Genomic DNA, 17,572 nt, shown 5'->3' with positions numbered 1-17,572 from the left:
TATCAAAATCAGCACCCTGGAAACCCTGAAAACGATATCCATATTATTTTTTGTAAATTAGGATAATAAGTTAGTAGGGTGCGTGGGTGCGCGGACCACTAAAGTGGTCCGCGAGCATGCAGCGTTTGTTCCACCGAGTAGACCTTCGGACTCTGATCATCTTTTGCCAAGAAACCACTCTTCCATCTTTTATAGCCTCCGAGATAGACACCGACGAAATTTGTACGGCGGCCATCTTGTTTTTCCAAAATTTTCCACTTTTTCTATTAATCGTTTAGTACATTCTTCAAAGATTGCGAGTTTCAACGAAATCGGTTGGAAAACAAAAAAGTTGCAGAAATCACGTAAGCCGCCATCTTGTTTTTCTGAAATGTCATAATTTTTCCCTACTTGCCTCCCCCACCCGAACACGTCTCCCCTACATTATCGTATCGTTTTTCGTCTCTTTCTAGGAGAATGAGATATTCAATATTCGCCATACAAAATGTATGGAAAAATTAATTCCGCCATTTTGATTTTTTTTTCTATTCATCGAGTAAACCTTCGGATCCTGATCCTCTTTTGCCAAGAAACCACACTTCCATCTTTTATACCCTCCGAGCTGGACCCCGGCGAAATTTGTATGGCGGCCATCTTTTCTTCGCCATTTTGATTTTTTTTTCAGCTTTTTGGCAATTGGATGACGTCATGAATGACATTTGCTCGAGCACCCCCCACCTATCTTAAATACCTTAAGCGGGCCCTCCACCCGTCTCCGAAACCCTCAATCATCAGCTCTCTCCATAATTTTGGCTTACTAACTTTTTGTTTTCTATACGACCCCATTAGTGAAAAAAAAATTTTTCATACAAAATTTTACAGGAGTTTCTTAGTTGAAAATCTCGAAAATCTCCCCAAAAGTGGCAACACCGGTTACATATCTCCATACTACCAGCCCAGATACACAATCGATTCATACATATTGATTTTCCAAAATGTTGCCAACTGCTTCAAAAACGTGATCAAAATTTCGAAAAATTAAAAAAAATACAAAATGGCCGCCAACTCGTTTCACAGAAAGATTTTACACGGTTTCATAATTTTCCTATTAACTACAGGATATACCGCTTCCGATGACGTTTCAATCTCTCATCTCGCTCGCACCCAGGCGAAGCGATCGCCCCTAAAAAAGACCATGTCGAAAATCACTTTTTCTTTGATAAATTCCAGTGTTGCCAGTCTTCGGTGACAAAAATACCCAAATGTCATTTGTACGAGCAAAACACGTAATCGCTCATACTCGGATTTTGCTAAAAGTGCGTATTTCGATTTTTTTCAATTTCCCGAAAATCTTGAAATTTCCCCAAAAATGGGGTAATTTTTTCCCACCGATCTATACCTCGAGTCTATACGTACAACCGCTTCATAGAAGCCGAATCGCTCCGATGTTGCCAACTTTGAGATATTTAACTTTTAAAATTGCGTTTTTTCGTACCTCGAACAAAACGGCCGCCATGACAGCCGCCATCTTGAATTTTTAAAAACCACTCCCGTTCTGTCAAAATACAGGATAATCGTGGGCGAAACCAGAAAAAATAATTATCCTCGATTACCCCGTTTCGGATCTGTGGCGCCGCGGTTCGGGGTCGAAAAATCAAAATTTTGAAAACGCTACGGTTCGGCCGCCATCTTGTTTTTTCAATTTTTTCGACATTTCCCATTAATCGTTTACTATTTTCTTCAAAGATTGCAAAATTCAACGAAATCGGTTGGAAAACAACGGAGCTGCAAAAATCACGTCGGCCGCCATCTTGTTTTTCCGAAATGTCATAATTTTTCCCCAGAGGACTCCCGAATCCAACCACATCTCCCCTACATCATTATATCATTTTCCGTCTCTTTCTAGGAGAACAATTATGTCAATGAGTCAGTCAGTCAGTGGTAATTGAGCTATATATAGTATAATAACTAGTGTTTTGCTCGGTGCGCGAGCTGCTAAAGCAGCTCACGTGACGTGGTAAGGTTAACTTTTATTATATAAAACCAAATTGATTTATTAAGATAATTCACCCCGAAAAACCCCATAAAATGACAGGCATTTCTATTTTTTGTAGAAAATGTAAGTCCGCCATCTTGGATTTGAAAATAAATGTCATTATCAAAATCAGCACCCTGGAAACCCTGAAAACGATATCCATATTATTTTTTGTAAATTAGGATAATAAGTTAGTAGGGTGCGTGGGTGCGCGGACCACTAAAGTGGTCCGCGAGCATGCAGCGTTTGTTCCACCGAGTAGACCTTCGGACTCTGATCATCTTTTGCCAAGAAACCACTCTTCCATCTTTTATAGCCTCCGAGATAGACACCGACGAAATTTGTACGGCGGCCATTTTGTTTTTCCAAAATTTTCCACTTTTTCTATTAATCGTTTAGTACATTCTTCAAAGATTGCGAGTTTCAACGAAATCGGTTGGAAAACAAAAGAGTTGCAAAAATCACGTCGGTCGCCATCTTGTTTTTCTGAAATTTCATAATTTTCCCCTACTCATATCGCGCATCCGAACATATCTCCCATACATCAATGTATCGTTTTCCGTCTCTTTCTAGGAGAATGAGACATTCATAATCGCCATACAAAATGTATGGAAAAATAAATTCCGCCATTTTGAATTTTTTTTCTAATCATCGAGTAGACCTTTGGATCCTGATCCTCTTTTGCCAAGAAACCGCACCTCCATCTTTTATACCCTCCGAGCTGGACGCCGGCGAAATTTGTATGGCGGCCATCTTTTCTTCGCCATTTTGAATTTTTTTTCAGCTTTTTGGCAATTGGATGATGTGAGTCGTATAGTATCAAAAACGGCAATCTCCACATTTCGAAAAAAAAAGTTATCTATGCCAAAATATTGTCTATTATCTTATCCTCTATCTTGACTATTAGGAGTGTTACAGAAACGGCATTCTCCCTATCAAAACCCACGTGGAAATTTATAGTTACTTTCAACACCGGCATTCTCCTAGAGTGGTCATTTTAAACTTGGCAGTCTCCACTTCAACCAATCAGAGCGCAGTATTTAGTATGGAATTGGCGTCAACTCACAGCAAAGCTGCTCGTGGTTTTTTAAAGATTTTATTGAGTTAATCTAAGTAAATAAAGTAAAACTTGTGTTTATTTTAAACTATGGAGCATAGGGTAACACCTTGTCTACCTAGACAGTCAAGAAAACGGCAGAGGGATCCAGATAATTGGACTGTAAACATGAAGAAACGGGCAAGGTTTGTATGCAGCGTTCACACACTTTTGATACTTGTAATTAATAATTTTAAGTTGGAATATCAAAGTAACATAGTTATACTGGTTGGCATTTGTTTTTTTTTTAAGTGTACGTAAATTTGATTTATTTTCAGAACGAGGAGCCAATTTTACGAGTTTGATAATTTTAGTTATTAAAGGTACGAAATTAATCTTGTTGTTTTAATATAAAATTACCTAGCTCTGCGGCTTCATCCGGGTGTTTTTTAATGCCTACTTCCCCACAGTTATAAAGTTGCTGCTTGAAAAAAGGACAAACTAACAAACTGTATTTCGAATCCATAAAATTGGTAACTTTGTCGGGATAAAAAGTATCCTGTGATTCCAAGTTAAGTAAGTTATTTATGCAAGTATTCCCAGATTAGGTCTTAGACTACTTGTTATTTCACAAAATACGTTTATAGTTCATCAAAATCATTTAGCTATTTTCGCATGAAAAGGTAATAAATAACTAATAACAGATTACACTTTCGGTCTTTACCGTAGCAACCATGCAATTTTCTGGGTTAAAAAGTAGCCGATGTCACTTTTCAGCTCATAACTAGTTACAAATCATGCCAATCCACTGCTCGTTTGCTGCTTGAAATAACAGACAATCTTTGGCATTTATAATTTTTATATAAGTAGACACTATACGTACTATTTCATGCATTTCCTTAATATTCCTAGATATTATTCTAGTTTCTTTCTAAAGTATCAAGATTAAACTTGCTCATTCATTGCTTGGTTTCAAGATGGCGTTAACTGTATTAAAACGGGCAGTCTCCAACATAGTTATTTTCAAACCAGGCAGTTTCCAAAAGTGCGTAACATAATGAGCTTTCTCCTTTTGATTTTTAGCGTTATCTATAAATATTTCCACTGTACCTCTATTTAAACTGCTTCAAACCAATCATAAATGTAGCTATGAAGTATATTCTACTAAATGTTCAGTATTTTGCCTAAATAATAATTCAAAAAAAGTTTTTCATGTTTTTTTCAAATGTTAGTAAAATGGAGAATGCCATTTTTGATATTATATGACTCATGTCATGAATGACATTTGGTCGAGCACCCCCCACCTATCTTCAATACCTTGAGCGGACCCTTTACCCGTTTCCGACATCCTCGATCATCAGCTATTTCCAAAATTTTCCTCGATTTTTTTTTTGTTTTCTATACGAAACCATCAGTGAAAAAAAAAATTTCATACAAAATTTTACAGGAGGAGTTTTTGGGGAAAATCTCGAAAATCTCCCCAAATGTGGCAACACTGTTTACATATTTCGATACTGCCGGTTGAGTCACACAATCGATTCATACATGTCGACTTTCCAAAATGTTGCCAACTGCCTCAAAAACGTGATCAAAATTTCGAAAAATTAAAAAAAATACAAAATGGCCGCCAACTCGTTTCAAAGAAAGATTTTACACGGTTTCATAATTTTCCTATTAACTACAGGATATACCGCGCCCGATGACGTTTCAATCTTTCCTCTCGCTCGCACCCACGCGAAAGGGGATACCGTGAAAAAGACCGTGTCGAAAATCACTTTTACTTTGATAAATTCCAGTGTTGCCAGTCTCCGGTGACAAAAATACCCAAATGTCATTTGTACGAGCAAACCACGTAATCACTCATACTCGGATTTTGCTAAAAGTGCGTATTTCGATTTTTTACAATTTCCCGAAAATCTTGAAATTTCCCTAAAAATGGGGTAATTTTTTCCCACCGATCTATACCTCGAGCCTATACGTACAACCGCTTCATAGAAGCCGAATCGCTCCGATGTTGCCAACTTTGAGATATTTGACTTTTAAAATTGCGTTTTTTCGTACCTCTAACAAAACGGCTGCCATGACAGCCGCCATCTTGAATTTTTAAAAACCACTCCCGTTCTGTCAAAATACAGGATAATCGTGGGAGAAACCAAGAAAAATAATTATCCTCGATTACCCCGTTTCGGATCTGTGGCGCCGCGGTTCGGGGTCGAAAAATGAAAATTTTGAAAACGCTACGGCTCGGCCGCCATCTTGTTTTTCCAATTTTTTTCACATTTTCTGGTAACCGTTTACTACATTCTTTAATAGTTGCGAGTTTGAACGGAGTCCCTTAAAAAACAAAGGAGCTGCAAAAATGACGACGGCCGCCATCTTGTTTTTCCGAAATGTCATAATTTTTCCCCAGAAGGTTCCCGAAACCGAACACAACTCCTCTACATCATTATATCATTTTCCGTCTCCTTCTAGGAGAACAATTATGTCAATGAGTGAGTCAGTGGTAATCGAGCTATATATAGTATAAATAATATAATGTGTTTGACATGGCAACTAGGATTACTAGGTGGATCTGCACAGCTGACATATTTTTCCCAGATTCGCTAATTTGTACCAAGTACTATGTCAAAATCCAACATCGAATAATGGCATGCTTCCCTAATTCTGTTTTCTACTGCTTTTGTAATAATAGAGGTAAAAATCACCAACCAATCACAAACGAACAGTATAGGTAAGTAATATAATCCCACCTTTACAGCAATTTGGTTGATTAACAGGCTAATGCATAGTTGCGGATGGCAAAGCTGGTGGTATCCAGAACGGCGCAATTACCGCGCCTTGACCCGTCAAAACTATGTGGTGCATAAACGCGTTGCGCAACGCCCAAAAAAAAGAGACGGTCTGTCTGTAGACTACGCATTGTTAACCGACAATTCGACTATTTTTTTAACCCCCGACCCAAAAAGAGGGGTGTTATAAGTTTGACGTGTGTATCTGTGTATCTGACGAATGAACTTTTTTGTTATTTACATAATCTTCGATTGCATAATAAGCTTTTTTCAGGAGCATACTTTTAATAGATTTTTTAAACTTTATTTTAAAAATAATATAGTAAAAATTATAATAATTTTAAAAATTCTGTGTATGTCTTGTGTGTATTTGATTTAGGTATAGTATTGCTGTGTACACCTATTTGGGGTTGTCACTTAGATTAGGATCGTTTGTTTTTATGTTTGGACCATTTTTTAGTAACAACCTGTTTTGTGTACCTTATCAATAAATAAATAAATAAATAAACTTGTGTAAAGGCAAGTCTAAAAGTGACTGTGGAGTGACAAGAGACCTATGCCCAGCATAATGATGTTAGTATTGTTATCATCCCAAAATTTGCCTCCCTTGGTAGCGTGGACGTGAGCCGAATATGTGTACAGCACGCCTAATTGCAATTGTTATAATGTAATGATTTATGATAAAAATTACCGCGATAATAAATAATGTGAAAAGAAACCATTACGGGCCGATGGGTCGGGTAATTATATTACTTAATAGCTAATAACAACATTTTTCGTAATGGTACATAATATTACAAAATAGGATATCTACCTATCTACCTTTTCAGGTGTTATATGACTTAATAATTATTACATCTTGTTATTATAACATAATATGAGTGTTAATCACTGACTTTTGGATATAGGGCGCAGGAAATACTGCCAAAGCTGGTATTTTTAATCCCCGACCCAAAAAGAGGGGTGTTATAAGTTTGACGTGTGTATCTGTGTATCTGTCTGTGGCATCGTAGCTCCTAAACTAATGAACCGATTTTAATTTAGTTTTTTATTAGAAAGGTGTCTTGATCGACAGTGTTCTTAGCTATAATCCAAAAAAATCGGTTCAGCCGTTTGAAAGTTATCAGCTCTTTTCTAGTTACTGTAACCTTCACTTGTCGGGGGTGTTATAAATTTTTAATTTACACTTGTTGACGAAAAACATTGTTTTTTCAATTTTGACATTTCTTATATCACTCTACTGAATCTTCTATTAAGAGATCTGATATTTTTTTTAAGTCCCTAATAATTCACGTGTAGTCCCGTTAAATAAAAGATAAAATTATTAAAAATTAATCCCGCTGTCCCCGTTCTCTATCCCCGTTAACGGGGACAGCGGGAATTGAATAAAATTATTGAAAATTCATCCCGCTGTCCCCAATTGCCCCAAAAAAACAAGTCAAATTGTTAAAAACTCTTCCCGTTATCCCTGTACTCTGGCCCCGTCCCGTTCTCCTCGTTGACAATACCAAAGGTTGAAGTCTAATTGCATACCACAACTTTGCTCACAACGGAAATCTGGAAAACTATACAGACGCAGAGATCTTTCGTCGTCAATGAGTTTTATCGGTTAGTATCCAAATCAGAGCAAAACTACGTTTGCTTGGAGCTTACTAAGAATAAACCCTTCTTAACAGGGCTCTCTCCGTCACTCGTTTCATACAATCGTAGTTCCAATTTCATTTGAATATTAAGCAACCAAAGTCCATGAAATTTTGCAGACATATTCTAGAAACTAATATCTGTGTCTGTGGTGTTTTAGATTTTTCTTAAAATATGTAGTTTTAAAATTATAGGGGCTCAAAGATTTGTATGAAAATTTTTAAGACCGCGTAACTTTGAAACCGAATATTTTAACAGAAATCTGGAAAACCACAGACATAGATATTAGTTTCTAGAATATGTCTACATTTCATGGACTTTGGTTGCTTAATATTCAAATGAAATTAGAACTACGATTGTATGAAACGAGCGACGGAGAGAGCCCTCTTAATAAGTAGGTACAACCAGAAGTATAAGTATTTAACTGTCTTATGCAACCGCAATCGAGAATCGAGATGTTAATCCATTTCAATGCATGCAACATTCTTGTAGCAAGTCTGTATAAAGTGGGACATTACTAGGAAAGCTTGCGATTTACTGTTTGCTTCTAGAACAGTTTCAATGGTTCTTTAGTTCATCGTCATCATCAGACTAACCCATTGCCAGCTCACTACTGAGGACGGGTTTCCTTTCAGAATGAGAGCTCACCACTGTGACCCAGTGCGGATTGGCAGACTTCACACACCTTTGAGAACATTATGGAGAACTCATAAGCATGCAGGTTCCTTCGCGATGTTTTTCTTCACCATTAAAGCAAGTGATACTTAATTGCTTAAAACGCATATACCTAACCCCAAAAAGTTAGAAGTGCGTGCCCGGGATCGAACTCCCAACCTCCTGAATAGGAGGTGGACGTCTTAACCACTAGGCTACCACGACTTTAGTTACTTTCCCTCATGGGATAGGTAGGTACGCCAGATTTTAGGGTTCCGTATTCTAGAGAAAAAAATGAACCCTTATTGGATTACTTCGTTGTCTGTTTGTCTGTCGTGTCTGCGAAGACCCGTCTAGAGAATTAAAACCTATAGGATACTTCCCGTTGACCTAGAATCATAGGTTTAGGTTTAAAGATATTTTATTCTCATAAAGACATAGAAAAGTCATTCACATGAGAACTTAACTCTAAGAATACACTATTCGCCATTTTATTGCATAAATAAATAGTACTCATTCAATGCATTTATCGAAGTAACTTGAATTACTCATAATGTGAGCAGCTAATTCAGTTTTAAATGCATTGAATGAGTGTACATTTTTTATCTGTGCCGGTATTTTATTGTAAAGTTTAGCTCCTTCATAGGTAAGGGTTTCATGTTGGCAGTAGCCCGCTTCCATCTTGACTTGAAGGTAACCATGTTAAAATTGGAGAGGAAAAGTTGAAGCAACCACTATAACAAGGAAGCTAGTCAATTTCTAAGGACAAGCTTAAAGCTGTCAGCTTCGGTTGACATCACACGAAGATAATTAAAATGACCTAATTTTTAACTCTGTTGCTGAGTGGCTTTACTTCCTGTATTTCATTGAGCTAATGTTTGCCAATAGAGATTTATTAATGTTAATTTAAAATAACCTAAAGTACCTACCTACGAAATACAACATTATGTATAACTTTAACAATAAAGTGCTTTTGAAACCAGCTTTTCCAGCATGAAATTCGTGTTAAGAGTTAAAGCGTTCTAAGAAGAAGGTGGTTTCTGTTTATTAAGTAACTAGCTGATGCCCGCGACTTCGTCCGCGTGGATTTAGGTTTTTCGAAATCCCGTGGGAACTCTTTGATTTTCCGAGATACAAAGTAGCCTATGTGCTAACCCAGGATATTATCTGTCTCCATTCCGAATTTCAGCCAAATCCGTCCAGTGGTTTATGCGTGAAGGAGTAACAAACATACACACACACAGACACACATACACACAAACTTTCGCCTTTAAAATATTAGTGTGATTAGTGTGAAGTGTGATGTAATGTAGTCAATAAGTCTAACCCGCACCGGGTAAGCGCGGGAGCTGTGCGGGTGTGCTGGGCGTCCCTACCTCGATTGCCATCTCAACTTGTCAGGTGCTTCTACTAGGGTTTCATAGAATATAGGCGATTAAAATGTTATAACGGCGACTTAGCTAACAAGTATTGCGATTCTTGTTAGTCATTCCATTTCGGCTTCCCTGATTGCGCCACTGGCCGTAATCCAAACACCAGTGGGTAAACCTATTCTAAAATACTAGACTAGAATTAACTCGATTTAGCTGATATCGACTAAACTGTAGATTATTGTTTCAATTACATAATGTTTTTAGAGCAATTTTGATTGTTTGTACTTTAGTTTTCCTTAATTACAGAAACCTTTTAGGAGAGACGCGTAAGGACGAGATTTGCCTGTTTAAATGAATGCGGACGAAGTCGCGGGAATCATCTTCTGTTATCTGTATATTTATTACCTACATTACAGATGGACAATTTTATTTATTAGTATCTAGATCACACTATTCACACTAATATTACAAAGTCGAAAATTTGTGTGTATGTGTGTGTGTATGTTTGTTACTCCGTCACGCAAAAACCACTGGATGGATTTGGCTGAAATTCGTAATGGAGATAGATAATATCCTAGATTAGCACATAGGCTACTTTTTACCCCGGACAATCAAAGAGTTCCCACGGGATTTCGAAAAACCCAAAATCCACGCAGACGAAGTCGCGGGCGTCTGCTAGTTTACAAAAGGAAAAGGCGACCGACTGAGTCATCTATCAACACACACTCAAACTACTTGACGGATTGGGCTGGGCATGCAGATAGCTATTATGAAGTAGACATCCGCTAAGGAAGGATTTTTGAAAATTTAACCCCTAAGGGGGTAAAATAGAGGTTACAAACCTCCACGACAGAAAAAGAAAGTTGCGGGCATAAGCTAGTCAACCGATATTATGAAAGCTTCGGACACTGCGAGCGGTTCGAGCGGCTGTGAATAAAAGGGGAAAATAAACAAAACCGCACCAGCGAATGGCAATTGTCCCGTCTGGCAGGAAGCAACCACTTGGCTTGAGGGCATGCGGGCTGTACTGGCTACGTTGCTGCATAACTTGCACCTTCACTTGCATATTTATATGATATACTAGCTAATACCCGCGACTTCGTTCGCGTGGATGTAAATTCCCGTAGGAACTCTTTCATTTTCCGGGATAAATAGTAGCCTGTGTGCTAATCCAGGGTATAATCTATCTCCATACTAAATTTCAGCCCAATCCGTCCAGTAGTTTTTGCGTGAAGGAGTAACAAACATACACACACACACACACATACAAACTTTCTCCTTTATAATATTATAGTGTGATTTTTACCCGACTGCGGCAAAGCCAAAAGGAAGGGTAGTGATTTTAGCAGTCTATGTATGTATGTATGTTTGTATCCAGATTCTGTGTGTTCCACCGTAGCGCCTAAATTACTGGGCCGATTTTGATGACTGAGGTGTCAATTGATTCGTTGTAAAGGCCCGGGTGACCTAGGTTATATTTTATACGAAAAAAATGACCTAGCAGATGTTAGGTACATCAAAAAAAGTGGAGGGTCTCCAAAAATATTTTTTTTGGAGAACCTTTACATTTTACCACCCATTACAACTCTTTAAAGTCGTGTAACTAATTATTTTTATTAACCCCCGACCCAAAAAGAGGGGTGTTATAGGGGTGTTTGACGTGTGTATCTGTGTATCTGTCTGTGGCATCGTAGCTCCTAAACTAATGAACTTTTTTTGTTTGAAAGGTGGCTGGCTTGATCGAGAGTGTTCTTAGCTATCATCCAAGAAAATTGGTTCAGCCGTTTGAAAGTTATCCAGCTCTTTTCTAATTACTATTACCTTCATTTGTCGGGGGTGTTATAAATTTTTAATTTACACTTGTAAAAATGAAGGGTTAGATAGGTAGAGATATTTGCCACATCGTTTATTTTGCTAGAATATGGTAGGTACATGCATATTATTTACATAGGTTTTAAGGATTAGGTAAAATCGTATAGTTTACCAAGCAGACCTTGTCATAAACTATACTTATAACCTCCTTTTACTACGTAATAAAATTGCTTTTTAACATGAATGATAAGTAAACACGCCCTTATGCCTTTTAGTGCCTAGGCCTGATCATTACCGGGAAAAAGTATTTAAAAACTTCGAGAGGAAAATGGACGAAATGTACATTTTTTTCTTCAACCTTGAGAAGTTCCCATGCTACAGGATTTCCTAGTTCGGAGGCATGTGAATGGTTATGTTGGTTATTTTATTATCGTGTTGTGCGGCGACCTTGGGAAACGGTTTAAGGTGATAATTGATATTGATTTCATTGAGTTAATTGCTTATGGACAAAGAGCCAGCGCGTGCCAGACCCTCGTTATTTTATAAAAGCTGAAAGTTGCTGTGCGTATTGTCCCCAACACAGGGAGGCATTGAGTGATAGAATCGTGTAAAGGTGTGTATCAAAGTACCAGGGCTAGATCCTTCTAAAGCGTGGACGGGCTGGTCCGGCCGGGGGACGGAATTCCACATCAAAAAAACTGCTGTTTTGAATGTAACCACACTCTTAATTATTAAGATTATTTAAATGATAAGAAAGCTTAGGACTGAGTTGCTTAACGGCTTTAAAAAAAAAACTAATTTGTGATGTAGTGATAGTACATATAGTACAGATAGCTGAGCTTGTTGTGGGCTCTTCTCAGAACTGGGCGCGTTTGAAACCCTTGTCACCACTATGTTATTATTATCTTACAAATCTAATAATTCTGACAAATCAAAAGGTGTACAATAGCTTTTTACTTATATTATATACTTTGAATTTTGAGTTCTGAGTTTTTTTGAGTTTCTTTCTCTAACGGCTAGGGTCGCTAACGTATAGAAACGTTCAGCTTTTATAAAATAACGAAGGTCTGGCATGCACTGGATCTCTAACTCAATGCTGAATCAAAAACGTTGAAAGACATAAGAAATAATGTGATAGTTGAGGGCAGTTAAATGCTTACCATAACTTGAAAAACCGACAGTAAATCGGTTGAGTTAGGAAATAGCTAAAAATGTTTGGGATGAGATATCATAGGAACTACTTTTATTAACGATTTTAACCTAAACCGGAACCATGAGTACCTAAACCAATATTTTTGAAAAGCTGGTACAATTATTTTTAAGTTTCACATTTTCTATAGCTGTTATTTTAGTTTCAAACTACGCTTGTAATGAAAGTGCTTGGGAGAGCTTTCGGATTACATATTTCTCATAATACATGCAATAAAAGTATATTAAGAGGAGGTATTTTTAAATAAATAAATTTAAATATTTTTTATTCAATCAAACTTTTACAAGTACTTTTGAATAGTCAAAAGCTTCTACCACTGATTCGGAATGCTTTTTCTACCGAGAAGACCCAGCAATAAATTCGGCGGTTGATTAGACTAAAGTCCCGAGAAAGCGTTCTTGCACTGATTGGTGGCTGATATATAAAGCGTTTTATATCAATTACTTGTATTAATATGCTGATAAGTTGTTCGATATAAGCTCCCATAAACAGTGTTGAAAGATGATTGTCACTGTGCACACTGATAAATATCTGAGGCAAATTAGATAACCTGGAATAGTTTCAAAATTATCGGACCGCTGTAATTTCCTCGTTTCTAGTTAAGTAATGACCCAGTATGCGTATTAAAATTATAGGCTATTTGATTTACCTACTGTCTACTGTGGAGTGGCTGGGGCCAAATGGTATTCAATATGGTTGAGTAACCATCTTTACACCATGTTTAGTTGTTACATTGACTCCTAATTATTATAATTAGGGCCGATTTTTTTTAATATATAAAAATAGCGAGTAAATGAGCAGGCGGGTCACCTGATGTTAAGTAATTACCGCCACCCATGAACATTTGCAGCACCAGAGGAACCGCCAATGCGTTACTGGAATTTAAGGCATAACCTTGAATAACCCCATGTTAAAATCTAGTGGGAAAACTACCGAAATTGATTCCACAGCCATTCCATGTGCGTAGAAAAAGTTCTGGCTTGCGGTGGTGTGTATTAATTAAAATCGCTAAATAATCTTTTACAAGAGAGTTCTTATAAAAAGATTTGTTCTAATTCAGTGAGTGACCTATTAACGCATCATAGATATAGGAATATAAAGCATCAACTTGAAACTTTGACAGAAGACTCCTTTAGACGTAGACAGTAAGCATTAGTAAGAGAGGATTTTTGGAATATTTCATCCCATTAAGAGGTTATTAGCGTGATCTATTAATTTTTAGGGTTCCGTACCTCAAAAGGAAAAATGGAACCCTTATAGGATCACTTTGTTGTCTGTCTGTCTGTCCGTCCGTCCATCGTGTCTGTCAAGAAACCTATAGGGTACTTCCCGTTGACCTAGAATCATGAAATTTGGCAAGTAGGTAGGTCTTACAGCACAAGTAAAGGAATAAATCCGAAAACCATGAGTTTGTCATTACATCACAGAAAAAAAATTAAAAAGTGTTTCAATTTTCAAAGTAGGATAACTATACCAAGTAGGGTATCATATGAAAGAGCTTTACCTGTACATGCTAAAACAGATTTTCATTTATTTTTATGCGTAATATTTTTTTGATTTATCGTGCAAAATGTCGAAAAAAATACCCGAGTACGGAACCCACGGTGCGCGAGTTTGACTCGCACTTGGCTGGTTTTATCTGAAATAAGGGACTCACGTCAATATCCTCCCAGCCTCCGGGTTCCGGTAGATGTCGCACTTGTGCAGCGGGCGAGATGGGTCGCCCGGGATGAACTGGCCGGTTCTCTCGCACAGGGCGCGGTGAATTTGGAATTGCAGGATGGTGCTCACGAAGTATCTGGGGACAAACATATCAATTTAACTCTCTCATTTATTTGATTTTCACATTTTACCCTATTTTTAGAAAATGTTCACAAAACTAAAATAACAGAAATAACAAAAAAATAAATAACAGTAACAACAAACAATAAAATAACAAAAACAACTGAAAAGATAACAGAAACACAGAAAAAATAACAGAAAGAACAAAAAATAAAATAACAGTAACAACAAAATAAATAACAGAAACAAAAGGGAAATAATATAACAGAAACGCCAGAAAACTACAGTAACGGAAGAAAAAAAAATTAAGATAATAATTCTGCCCTCCTCAAGCTAAAACGTCGTTAACCAACATTTGGTCAAATTTGACTTTTTAACACTATCTTACTCAGAATTTCTTTTTCTATCGACCAATCTAACCGGTATTTTCCTAGCTGCTGTAGTTTTTGATATAGCAATATGAAGAACGTCGTTAAGTAATTACCTGTTTATATGATAACAATACTTAAACGTATTTAACTGACATTGCCAGTCTAAAATGTCTCTAAGCGGCGTTAATTTTTATTGCTACAAGGTTTTTTTCTTAAATTCCATAGCTTAAATGTCTTTAAACGAAAATGCTAGACTAAAATGTCTTTAATCACACATAAACGCGTTACAGTTTAGTTATATTTTGCAAAAAAATATTGTTTCCTAGACTGAAATGACTCTATCCCGCAATACATAACTGAAATGTCTCTAACTATTCCCGCATCTCGCCAGGTTGTAACTTTATTGTGAATCAATTTAGTCATTAGTGCGCCTGAGTGCGTCTGCGAGAGCTTTCTGGAGTAGATGTGGCGCACGGGCTCAGTGTTTTCCCGCCAATTTTGTCACGATGGCGGACCAAATATCGAAGTAAGTAAATATTTGTTTTTATAAGAGCGCGAAACATGCATTTGAAATTATTTATAGTTGCAGCCATTTAGTGTTCCGTTTCGCTACAATCATTATTTATATTTATATTAATGGTTAATATTAAAATAAATCAATAATGAACTAGCTACTAGTTGCAGGAACAACGAAAAGACTCGCCGTAAGAGGCGTGTCTTTTTGTTGTTTCAAATATTTATTGTAATACTGCAAAAACATTTCATGTTTTAAAATTGTTTTTTCTATGTGTATAAAATGAAGTAGCTTTTCAGCAAGCAAACAAACTACGATTTCATAATGCTAAACTACACTCGGCGTCACAAAAATCGCACCTATTTGAAAATGAGGCTTTAACCTGTAATATTACCAAGCCCGTACATCTAACCCAAACAGTATTGATATCAATGCAAAGAACGTTTAACGACCTTTTTATCAAACAATAGTTACATTTCATAAACGTTATAAACCTTCTGAATACGGTACGTCAAAGAAAATGTTGCAATAATCCTCATTCTATAATGAGGACCACGACTTGTTTGAACTTCATGGGCTATAAAATGGCCAGTATAAGTAAAAAATAAGGTCATTCACCATCCAAACGTTGAAGAGGACACAAGTTAACTCTAACCGCAAGAAAACTAACCCTGAAGATGGACACTACTGCTGAAGAAGCCGCTCAAGTGGTTGCACTACTGCGATCAGGGATGCGACAATGTGATGTGGCACGGCAACTTAATTTGAGTCGTTTTTCAGTGCAGCGGGTATTCCAACGGTTTCAAGAGACTGGGGGCTACATCCGGAGGCATGGATCAGGTCAACGATGCTGCACATTCGAAAGAGACGACCGCTTCATTGTGATATCTTCTTCGCGCAATCGATTCCTTAATGTCGTTGAGCTGCAACGGCAGTTCCGAGAAGTTCGCAGAGCTATATTGAGCACGTCTACGATTAGAAGAAGGTTGCGAGAGAAGAAAATTGCGGTCCGCGTACCCACTAGGGGTCGGAAATTAACTGCACAGCATCGCAGGGAAAGGTTGCAATTTGCCCGTGAGCATGTCAACTGAACCCTCGACCAATGGAGGGCTGGACTCTTCTCAGATGAGACAAGAGTATCTTTATTTTGTTATGACGGGCGAAAGAGAGTGTACAGAAGACAAGGCGAACGATTTGCTCAGGCTTACATAGAAGAAAGAGTAGAATATGGCGGAGGATCGAGCATGTTCTGGGGTGGCATGTCAATCGACGGAAAAATTAAACTTGTGTGTATTTCCCGGACTGGAGGACCTCGTGAACAGGGATCACTGACTGCTCATCGGTACATAACGGAGATTCTAGACGAGCATGGGCACTTTCGGACTGATGCTCTTTCAAATTGTCGTAGTTACCGTTACTTTCATTGGAAAACCTCAAATATTCATAAACAATGCTAACCTAAAACGTCGCTACGGTGCGATCTTTTGTAATAAGCCACATTTTAGTTTAGCAAGTCTCCCCAAAAAACGTTACTGTAAACAAATCATTTCTATTCTTCTAGACTAAAATGTGTTTAAATTACAAGAGCCGCAATTAAGTGTTTTGTTATTGATAGTTTTTAGGATCATAACCTAACGTATAATGTCGTTAAAGTCTTTTAGAGTCATTTTACTTTAGAAATTATATAATTTTTTTAAGTTCCGTAAAAAGATAAAAAAAGTAAATGCAATCCAAGCCATAAACGTCTTAAAGGGTAATCTAACGACATTTAAGTTATGTAAATATAAGCCGTTGTTAGAAAAAATGCTAGACTAAAAAGCCAAATTCCTCCTGCTATAATTATTATTTACTCTAGAAACTTAAAAATACAGCTATTCGAAAGGGCTCTGTTTGCTCTACATTTCTATAGTTTCAAGTTTTGTATACGTTTATTAGTTATCAAATGGCATCATTTCTTTATAAATTCGCGCTTTTTTGATCATATCTCGAAACTTGGTTTTGGTAGTTAACGACACTTTAGCTTAAGGACGGCAGAATTAATCTATACTAATAAATAAAATTGGAGTGTCTGTCTGTAATTTCGAAATAACTACCTCATATTAAGCTCATATGGTTATTTGAACGATACCATAACTGAATCACACGTTTTTAAAATTTTTGTCTGTCTGTCTGTCTGTCTGTCTGTCTGTCTGTCTGTCTGTCTGTCTGTCTGTCTGTCTGTCTGTCTGTTTGAAAAGGCTAATCTTTGGAACGGCTGAACCGATTTTGACGGGACTTTCACAGGCAAGTAGAGGATTGACCAGGGCGTAAAATAGGCTACTTTTTTAACCGACTTTCAAAAAGGGAGTTGTGTTTTTCTACCTATGTACACCGAAA

General features: G+C 37.2%; 1 protein-coding gene across 1 annotated transcript in view; it reads right to left on the bottom strand.

Annotated features, from left to right (window-relative positions):
- The window catches only part of LOC123867372 (angiotensin-converting enzyme), a 335,250-nt gene that overhangs the window by 37,534 nt on the left and 280,144 nt on the right, over window positions 1-17,572 (bottom strand). The window contains exon 10 of the mRNA XM_045909375.1: window positions 14,187-14,327. Within this exon, the coding sequence (XP_045765331.1) occupies window positions 14,187-14,327 (141 nt within the window). The remainder of the gene's footprint in view (window positions 1-14,186; window positions 14,328-17,572) is intronic.

This window comes from Maniola jurtina, chromosome 8, assembly GCF_905333055.1.
Source record: "Maniola jurtina chromosome 8, ilManJurt1.1, whole genome shotgun sequence".
Classification (NCBI taxonomy): Eukaryota; Metazoa; Arthropoda; class Insecta; order Lepidoptera; family Nymphalidae; genus Maniola; species Maniola jurtina.
The sequence above is the reverse complement of the archived record's forward strand: the minus strand, read 5'-3'. Positions and strand labels throughout refer to the sequence as shown.